This window comes from Anolis sagrei, chromosome 2, assembly GCF_037176765.1.
Source record: "Anolis sagrei isolate rAnoSag1 chromosome 2, rAnoSag1.mat, whole genome shotgun sequence".
NCBI lineage: Eukaryota > Metazoa > Chordata > Lepidosauria > Squamata > Dactyloidae > Anolis > Anolis sagrei.
In genome coordinates, this window is record NC_090022.1 from 115,852,519 (window position 1) to 115,863,339 (window position 10,821).

At 43.5% G+C, this 10,821-nt stretch overlaps 1 protein-coding gene across 1 annotated transcript in view; it reads right to left on the minus strand.

The window, feature by feature from the left end:
• Positions 1-4,454, minus strand: part of ACSF2 (acyl-CoA synthetase family member 2) — a 64,149-nt gene extending 59,695 nt beyond the window's left edge. The window contains exon 1 of the mRNA XM_060764767.2: positions 4,129-4,454. Within this exon, the coding sequence (XP_060620750.2) occupies positions 4,129-4,232 (104 nt within the window). The 5' untranslated portion in view covers positions 4,233-4,454. The remainder of the gene's footprint in view (positions 1-4,128) is intronic.
• Positions 4,455-10,821: the final 6,367 nt, after the last annotated feature.

A 10,821-nucleotide genomic window follows, 5' to 3' on the forward strand; every position in this document is an offset into this window, starting at 1 on the left:
GGCAAATGAGCTTGGAGATACAACAGCCTCTCAAAAAAACAAAATATAGGACTTGCAGAAAATTGGTTCAGGCATCAGAATGCACATTGCACACCTATGGTGAATGTTTGTTGTGTTTCATTGAAGGAGTTATTTAATTAAGAGGAAACTACAATATTCAGTTCTGATGTTTAAAAAGTAATGTTATCTTATCTCAACTTTCAGTTCTCCATTACAGTACCCTCCACTGCAAATCGGAGATCAGGAAAGCCAGGATTGTTTAGAGCAGTGGTTCTCAACCTGGGGGTCAGGACCCCTGGGGGGTTGCAAGGGGGGGGGTCAAAGGAATCACCAAAGACCACCAGAAAACAGTATTTTCTGTTGGTCATAGGGGTTTTGTGTGTGAAGTTTGGCCCAATTCTATCGTTTGTGGGATTCAGAATGCTCTTTGATTGTAGGTGAATTATAAATTCCAGCAACTAGAACTCCCAAATGTCAAGGTCTATTTTCCCCAAACTCCACCAATGTTTACATTTGGCCATATTGAGTATTCGTGCCAAGTTTGGTCCAGATCCATCCTTGAGTCCACAGTGTTCTCTGGGTGTAGGTGAACTACAACCCCAAAACTCAAGGCCAATGCCCAACAAGCACTTCCAGTAGTCTCTTTTGGCCATGGCAGTTCTGTGTGCCAAGTTTGGTTCAATTCCACCAGAAAAGAATGCTTTTCTGAACTCCACCAAATCCCAGCAACTACAACTCCCAAATGACAAAATCAACCAACCTCCCCCCCCCCCCCCCCCCCAGTATTCAAATTCCAGCGTATCAGGTATTTGTACAAAGTTTGGTCCAGTGAATGAAAATACATTCAGTATATCAGATATTTACATTACAATTCACAATCATAGCAAAATTACAGTTATGAAGTAGCAACGAAAATAATGTTATAGTTGGGGGTCACCACAACATGAGGAACTGTATAAAGGGGTCGCGGCATTAGGAAGGTTGAGAACCACTGGTTTAGAGCAGTCTCTGAGAAAAGAAGTACTAGGCACTGATTTCATTAAAAGAGTCCTGTAATTCAGATCTAAAATGTGTTCCCTTTTGCACTTAAATTGAACTTACACTATTCTATCTTTTCCTCTATTACTAAGCCAGAGATATAAAGGAACCATAAAATATGAAAGGAATAACCCACCCATATGCTTCTAAAACCAAGAAAACAGTTTTCTTCTTATTTTTCTCTTCCATCCTTCATATCTCAATACTATGTTACCTTCTACATAGTAGAATAAGGCCTGTCAGTGTCACATCTCATCCTTGAAATAGCAGCGTTTTGGACTTATACCAACCTTAACAGTTGCCAGAAAGAAGGAAAAGGGGAAGAATGGAAGGAGTGAAAGGGGGACAAAGAGAAAGGGGGAGAAGATGGAGGAGAAGAAAGAGGAAAGGGGAGGAGGCCAACTATCCTAATTGTAACGTAGGAATGAATGGATGGGATTTGTAGTCCCTTCACACATGTCCAGAGACTACTGCGAACCCCATCAGTCTTGGATTTGGACCAAACCTGGCACACAGACCCCACATGATTCACTTTACGTCCTGGTGCAGTTTGAGGGAGGATGGACTACAGACAATGAGATTTGCAGTCCCTTCACCCACATCCAGAACATGAAGGTCTCACTGGTTCACAACACTGAGATTATAAAAAGCATTAGCAGGAATGAGATTTTTTTAGTCTTTCAGTTAATTCCTGTCCTAAATAAATTAGTAGTAGTTAATACAACTACTCCTTGCTTGAAAAAGATGGTGATGGTGGTAGGGCTCTAGCCAAGTTTACGCTGTCTGCCCTCATGCTCTGTACTTTTACAGAAACCTAGCTGATTGATCATGAATGTGGAAACACTGAAGTGACATTCATTGCTGGGACCAAAAAGATGAGATAACTACTAAGATATGTCCACTGTTACAGCCAGATATTTTTAAAAAAAACATGATGTAAGGAAACTATCAAGAGAGGTCTACTGAAAAATAAGATCATTTACTTTTGAGATTATTGTTTTGTTTTACAGCCAGAGGTGTGTTTGCAAGAATTTTGGCTCTTAGTTTACACTAATCTCACAGCTACAATCCCTGGCTTTTTATGTACCAAGATTCTGGTGCTACAAAGACTTTTAGAAACTCCTAATCCAACTGACAGTATTGATTAAGGAGAAATTCTTGACTAAATTCAAGAGAGACTGGGACCTATTTATTACTTTTCTACAGCAAAGATGGGAACAATCTTCAATTACTGATTTTTTTAATATAGATTTTTCTTAAGAGCAGAAGAGAAGAAATAAAGTGAAACCCAAACAGAAAAATAAATAAGAAATTAAAATTGACAGGTAACGAGTGAGAGGTTTGTAGATTGGCTTAGAATATGTATAGATTGTACACTGCTGACAAAGCCATGTTAGTTACTTTTGTATTTAAATAAAATGTTTTTTAGTTTTGTTTTCTATGGTAGTGGTTTTTTTCTTCATTTTTCTTTATATTCCTAATTTGGTTTTGTGCTGTTGTATTTTATAAATATGCTTTTTTTTTTTGCTTGTCTGTCTGAAGATACACACATGTGTGTATGTATGTATGTATGTATGTGGAAAAATATCCAGATATTCAATGTACTGTCGAAGGCTTTCATGGCCGGAATCACTGGGTTGTTGTAGGTTTTTTCGGGCTGTATGGCCATGGTCTAGAGGCATTCTCTCCTGACGTTTTGCCTGCATCAATGGCAAGCATCCTCAGAGGTAGTGACTCAACAGACCTCACTACCTCTGCTTGCCATAGATGCAGGCGAAACCTCAGGAGAGAATGCCTCTAGACCATGGCCATACAGCCCGAAAAAACCTACAACAACCCAATATCCAGATACCTATGCCTCCCACAGATTATAGATCTGGACCAAACTTGGCACACAAACTCCCCACAACCAACAAAAAATACTGGAGGGGTTTGGGGAGAACTGACCTGGAGGATTGGAGCTGCAGTTCACCCAAAATCAAAGCATATTTTGAACACAACTGATGATGGATCTGGCACATGGGCCTAAATGTGTACCTTTATCATGTTGTTGAAGGCTTTCATGGGTGGAATCACTGGGTTGCTGTGAGTTTTCCAGGCTGTGTGGCTATGTTCCAGAAGCATTCTCTCCTGACATTTCACCCACATCCATGGCAGGCACCCTCAGATGTTGTGAGGTTTGTTGGAAACTACGCAAATGATGTTTATATATCTGTGGAAGAATGTCCAGGGTGGGACAAAGAACTCTTGTCCATTTGAAGCAAGTGTGATGTTTGCAATTGGTCACCTTTATTAGGATTGAATGGCCTTGCAGCTTCAAAGCCTGGCTGCTTCCTGCCTGGGGATCCTTTGTTGAGAGATGTTAGTTGGTCCCGAGGGGAGAGTAGATTGGACTCCCTCTGTCAGCTCCAGCTCCCTATTTGAGGACATGAGAAGCCTCCCACAAGGATGGTAAAACATCAAAACATCCAGGCATCCCCTGGGCAACGTCCTTGCAGACAGCCAATTTCTCAAGTTGCTCCTGAAAACAACAAAAAAGCTGGCCCTGTTTGTTTCTTGTCTGGAATTCCTGTCTGGAACAATCAGTGCCAGCTAACACCTTCCAACAATGGATTCCCCCCCAAACAGCAAGCAGCCAGGCTTTGAAGTTGCAAAGCCATTCAATGCTAATCAAGGTGACCAGTTGCAATACTCACACTTGCCACCAACAAAGAGTTCTTTCTCCCACCCTGGGCATTATTCCACAGAGATAGAAATCCCCCTTGCCTAGTTTCCAACAGACCTCACAACCTCTAAGGATGCTTGCCATGGATGTGGGCGAAACGTCAGGAGAGAATGCTTCTGGAACATGGCCACACAGCCCGGAAAACTCACAGCAACCAACTGTGCCTCTGTCATGTCCTTCTTTTCCTTGAGTGCCCCGGGACTTCCTCCCTGCCTGTGCCAAGTGGGGCTGCTCCTCTGGCCCATTCAAACTCCAGCGCCCTCTTTCTGGGGCGCCCTCTTGGCGTGGGCGGGAGGGGGGTCCCCCTGCCTTTTCCCTGGCCCCTTCCTTGCCCTCCCGGGCCCCTCCTTCCCTGGCCCACCCACCTGAGGCAGTGGATGCCGCGGAGGTCGGGCCGGGAGCCCAGCGCCGCCCAGACCTGCCTGGCCACTCTCTTCAGCAAGGCGCCGCCGGTGGGAGACCAAGCCATGGCTGGGCAAGGCAAGGCAAGGCAAGGCTCCGCGCAGCCTGGGGCCACTCTCTCGCCGGTCTCCAAAGGGGCGGCGCTGCCCACTGCCCGGCCCGCCTCGCCCCCACCCGCCCTGCCTCTTCAGCCCAGCCAAGGAAGCCGGAGCGGGCGGAGGAGGAGGGGGCTGGTCCCTTGCGGCTTCCTTGGGGAGGCTCTCCCGCGCCTTCCGGAGGGGCGGGAGGCCGCCCGGTGCCTGCCTCATCCTCCCTCCCGCTCCCTCCCTCTGCCTCTCGGCGCTGCCTCGTCACAAAGCCCCGGCCGAGTGGCGCTTCTGGGGGGGGGGGGGGGGGCAGCGGGGTCACGCCAGGGCGAGCAAGGCTGCTCCCCAGGAGTCCAGAGAGAGTCCAGGCAGCTCTCCCCGCTCTCCAGCCTGGCCTCCACCAGACCCTCTTCTTTCCCGGCCTGGCTGCCACGCTCTAGGTTTTGCCGGCTCTGTGGCGGGAAAGAGGGCTGGGAAGATTTTTTAGGTGTGGCTTGTTAGTGCCTGGGGGAATCTTTCAAACCCTGTGGCTTTTGGGGTGGGGGGTGGGGGGGGCTAAGGAGGCACCGTCAACGGAGTAGAGGACTGCTCCTCACACTAGAGAATGAATCCACTTGAAATCCGGTTGCTACCTCCTGCAAAATTCCGGGGTGTGTACTTTAGGGAGGAGACTTTAAGGGCTTCATTAACTACAAACACCAGAATTCTGCAGGAGGAAGAAACCGGATTTAAAGTAGATTCATTCTCTAGTGTGATGAAGGAATGTGGTTCAAACTCAGACGCCTTTTCACTGACTGCCACATCCGCTTTATGCTTGCCTTCAAGGAGCCCATTGGGATTGTATGACTGTTTTAAGGAGCCCCGGTGGCACAGTGGGTTAAGCTACTGAGCTGCTGAGTTTGTTGACCGGAAAGTCTCAGGTTCGAATCCGGAGAGCGGCATGAGCTTCCGCTGTCAGCCCCAGCTTCTGCCAAACCAGCAGTTGGTGCTTTGAATGCAATATTCCTGCTTCTTGGCAGGAGGTTGGACTGGATGGCCCATGAGGTCTCTTCCAACTCTATGATTCTATGAAAACATGAGTAGATCAATAGATACCGCTCCGTCAATAACAGTGCTAAGTTGTTGTAGGTTTTTGGGCTGTATGGCCATGTTCTAGAAAGCATTCTCTCCTGACGCTTTGCCTGCATCTATTGCAGGCATCCTCAGAGGTTATGAGGTCTGTTGGAACTAGGAAAATTGGGTTTATATATCTGTCGAAGGTCTAGGGTGGAAGAACTCTTGTCTTTTGGCGGTAAATGTGAATGTTTCAATTGGTCACCCTGATTAGCATTTGATGACCTGACAGTTTTTAGGTGTGGCTTGTTAGTGCCTGGGGGAATCTTTCGTTGAGAGGTGATTAGCTGTCCCTGATTGTTTCTTGTCTGGAGGTCCCCTGTGTTTGAGTGTTGTTTTACTGTTATAATTTTAGAGTTTTTTTTAATACTTGTAGCCTGATTTTGTTCATTTTCATGGTTTCCTCCTTTCTGTTGAAATTGTCCACATGCTTGTGGGTTTCAATGGCTTCTCTGTGTAGTCTGATGGTTCTCCATCTGCCGGCCACATGACGTTGGAGGTGTCCACGGACAACGCCAGCTCTTTGGCTTCGAAATGGAGATGAGCAGCAACCCCTACAGTCGGACACGACTGGATTTAACATTGGAAAAACCTTTACCTTTACCTATGACTGTTTTAACTATGTTGTCCTGGCCTTGAAAGCCTCACTGGTAATATAATTATTTGAGAACACAGAAATGCTGGACCCCTCTAACAACCACCACGTCGGACTACAAGGAGAAGCCATTGAAATCCATAAACATATGCACAATTTCAACAGAAAGGAGGAAATCATGGAAATGAACAAAATCTGCCTACTGCCAGTATTAAAAAATACTCTAAAATCAGGACAGTAAATAAAGAGCAACTCTCAAACTCACTTTCCTCTGAAGCTGAGAGAGTGTGATCTGCCCAAGGTCATCTGATTTAAAAGATTTATTCATCATCATATTGGCAGCAAGTATTGTTATTAAAGATAATTTATTTACAGTATTTCTATACCACTTTTCTCACCCCTAGGGTGATATAGTCTTTAGTGAAACTGCAAAGGATTTAATAAGGTGCAACTCTGACATTGTGAGAGGAGCGGCAGAAAGACTATCCAGGGAGAAGGATATGTCCAAAGGTGACAGTTTACTATGTATTTTATTATTTATTATGTGTTCATTTATAAAAACACAATAATTATAACGTTTTGTACATTTGCATAATATATACTTTAAAATCCAACAAGCATATGCTATTTACATACTTTTGGAGGAGGAATCCTCAGAAAATCACTGTGATGAATTTGTTACATTCTTTGCAGAGAAAACTGCTTGGACTCATTCCAGCTTAGACTCCACAGTGATAGAAGAGTCTAGGAAAGTAACGAACACATATATTAGTCTGGTTTGGATGGATGAGTTTCAGGTTGCAGAACATCATGATGTGGACAAGTTACTTGGAGAGTTACTTGCTACAAGTTACTTGGAGTTACAAGTTACTTGGATAGGTACAACCAGCCACTAATCTGTTAGACCTATGTCCTTTCTCTTAAAGGAGGACTGGCTTATTGGGTTGTGCATGCTGTAAACCCTTCTTTGAAAGCCAAACATATTCCAACCTCTATAACAGAAGGAATTGTAAAAACTTTGTATAAATAACTCTAATGGGACTCCTCCTTCTAATGTCTAATCTTCTAAGTAATGTCCTAAAGAAGTGCCAGTAATACAAATCAAGTTTTCTCAGATCCATTCCAATCTGGATTCAGACACAGTTATGGAATAGGAACAGCCTTTGAGGATGCTTGCCATAGATGCAGGCAAAACGTCAGGAGAAACATTGCCTCCAGAACATGGCCATATAGCCCGGAAAAACCTACAACAACCCAGCCTTTGTTGCCTTCGTAGACAAGGTGTTAGACTAGGAGAGTGAATCCTATTGGTCCTGCTGGATCTTTCAGTGACATTCAATCCCATTGGCCGTCGTATCCTTCTGGGTCATCTATCTGATATGGAATTTGAGGGAACGGTTTTGCAGTGGCTCTGGTCTATCTTGGCTGATTGTTCTCAGATGATATTGTTAGAGGACTATTGTTCAGCTTTTTGGCCAATGGCTTGTGGAGGTTCACAGGGGTTAAAACTGTTCTTATGGCTTTTCAATATCTACATGAAGTTGCTGAGAGAGGCCATCTGGAGCTCTGAGGCTGGATGTGATGAGTTTGCTGATGAAAACCATCTCTTTCTTATTTACTATTTATACAAGGTGGCAATTGCAGTACTGAACCATTACCTGGGTGCAATAAAAGGCAAGATGTAAGGGTTGCTGGTCAGTAGCAATATCAGTTTGGATTACAGCCTGTTCTGGGTGGGACCGCTCTCCATCTGAAAAATCAGGCTCCTAGGTTGGACCTACTGCTGCTTCAAGGGTGCAGTAGTGGCCAGGAACACCTCTGCCCATCTTCAGCTGGCATATCAGCTGTGCCCTTGCTTGGGGAGGGCAGATCTTAGTTCAAGCCTTGGTTACCTTTCAATTAGACTACTATAATGTACTATAAAGTCCCAAGCACATGCCACAAGAGAGGAGGAGAATGGGCACAGTCAACCAGGCCTCTGACTGACTGAGAAAGAAAGTGAGAAACACACACAGAGAAAAACCTCAACTCCCACCATGCCCCGGGAAGAGGCACAAAGCACCTTCAATGGTTGCACTGCACAAAGTGCTGCTGGGAAAGCGAGTTCCTATATGCCTCAAGTGGATGCTGGGAGGGGTCTTCAGGAAGGAATGGAGGAAGCTACAGGGAAGAAAGAAAAGGAGGAACTGCTTGCCTGATTTGAGAGGCTGCCTACACGGTGCCTCCACCTCAGATAGAGTGCCTCTCAGCTCCATTAGCCCCCATTATCCATATTGGCTAAGGCTTCGGCTGCTTCTCGCGAAGCCCATTTTCGGGGATTCAGCAGCCAGAACACCCAGATTCCCCAAATACGGTACACCAAACGATATCGTGCACACCCCTAATCTGTAACTGCCTAAAGAGTTTGTGAAAGGAAAGAACAAACCTCCTCAGTTATTAAGAAATGGTTAGTGAGGACTTAGGAGAACTTTCTCTGTGACCTCTTCCAGATTGTTGGCCCACTCTATGCTCTCTTTCTGATGACAAAATTAAAATGATATATTATGTTCTGTGTATAAGATTTTTTTTATTTAGGCAGCCTTTTGAATTTTAATTGTGTAGCTGTATAAACTTATACTTTATTGAAACCATGTTCTAATATTTAAAGTGTATTACTGTCTTTTTTTAAAAAAAATTATTTTTATTGAGCTTTGTGTTTCAATACAGTCCAGGTGCTAGAAAGATTGGGGGGGGGGGGCGGGGGCGGGGGGAAGGTAAGAGGGGAAGTGAGAGGGAAGGATTACTGTCTTTAGGCCTGTTTTAATAATAGTGATATTTAATTCCTTTTAAACTTTTGATAATTAATACCTTGGTGGCATCTTTTTAAAATAGTGAAAGCTGTCTTGAATCTCATTTTGGGAAGAAAGTGAGATATTAATTAATTAATTAATTAATTAAAATAAAGGTGGATTAGACTTGAAGAAGCAGGCATGAAAATTAGAAATTGGAAAAGTAGTACCCGTAACTTAAGATACGAAGATGGCATGATAGTACAAATAGAAAAGAGCAACAAATTGAACATTTAATGCAGAAAGTCAAATAAGGAAGTATAAAGGTAGGTTTAAAAATCAACATTAAGAAAACAAAAATAATGGCCACAGATGATTTCCATAACTTTAAAGTAGATGGTGAATATATTGAAATAGTTTAGAATTTCATATAACTTGGCTCAGTTATTAATAAGAATGGGAACTGCATTCAAGAAATCGGAATAAGGCTAGAATTTAGAAGTGCAGCTATGGAGGGACTATACAGGATTCTGAAGTGAATATATATATATATATATATATATATATATATATACATATGGTTCAATTATATGGTTGTCCACACTACTGCATTTCCAATTCTGTGTGTGGTATGAAAGCTGGGCAGCAAAGAAAACTGTCTTTTGAAATGTGATGTTAGGGAAGAGTTCTATATATACTGTGGATTGCCAGAAAAGGCAGATAAACGAATCTACAACACACCAAGCACAAACTCTCCCTAGAGGCCAAAACAGCTACACTGAGATTATTGTACTTTGGCCATATCATGAGACGGTATAACTCACTAGAAAAGTCAATAATGCTTGGTAAAGTTGGAAGCAATGGGAGAAGAAGGGGAAGACTGGACTGGAGATCAAGAGACTCAAGGGAGCAAGACCCTGAAAGTGCAATATCTGAGCAGGCCATTTGAGGGATTGGGTGACTGAGAGGCCTCTCATTCATAGTATAACCACAAGTCAAAGTTGATTTGATGGCAGTCAACAACAAAAAGTATCTTGTATTTCTTTTATTATATACAATTTGATGGGTTTTTTATTTTAGTAACTTTATGTCCTGCTTTACACACTACGTGGTCTAAAGTATATTTGGCCTACAAGTCACATACAGCATCAGAAGCACTTCAGAACCTCCAGCTCCTCTCAACCTTTTCACTCCAAGTCTGAAAACAAACAACGCTGAAAAAATAACCCAAAACCTGGTAAAAAATAAAACTGGAAATGACATGACATCACTTCCCAGCCCAACAGGGCAGGAGTAGGTGAGATTGGGTTGAAAAATCTTCTGCATCTCCAAGGCATTTTAAAAGAAGAAATATATCTAAATAGACAACCAATTCTAGCTTTTGGAAACCCAGCAGAGACAAAAAATGGAAACATACAATTTTACTCAATGACTTGTATGATTCCTACCTCTGCTTTAACACCTTTATCCATGCCTTCAAGTCACCTGTTGACTTACAGTTGACCCCATCACGTTTATAGGTTTTCTTAGGCAAGCAATACTCAGAAGTGGTTTTGCCAGTTTTGAAATTGCTGTGTGCCTTCAAGTAATTACTGCCATATGGTGACCTAAGATGAACCCGTCATGGGGTTTTCTTGACAGACGTTGTTCAGAGGCAGTTTGTCCTTGCCTCCTTGTAAGGCTGAAAGAGTGTGACTTGCTCAAAGTTACCCAGTGGGTTTCCATTGGATCCCTAATAAAAATAATTCCCAAATATTTTGCAATCATGAACCAATTTAATATTTTAATAAATCTTTTCTAAACTTTGATAATGTGCTTTTTGATGATGTGTCATCTGGTGAGTGGGCCCCCTGGTGGCACAGTGTATTAAACCACTGAGCTGCTGAACTTACTGACCAAAAGGTTGGTGGTTCAAATCCAGGGAGCAGGGTGAGCTCCCACCATTTGCCCTAGCTTCCGCCAACCTGTTGTTGTTGTTGTTGTTCATTCGTTCAGTCGTCTCCAACTCTTCGTGACCTCATGGACCAGTCCACGCCAGAGCTCCCTGTCGGCTGTCACCACCCCCAGCTCCTTCAAGGTCAGTCCAGTCACTTC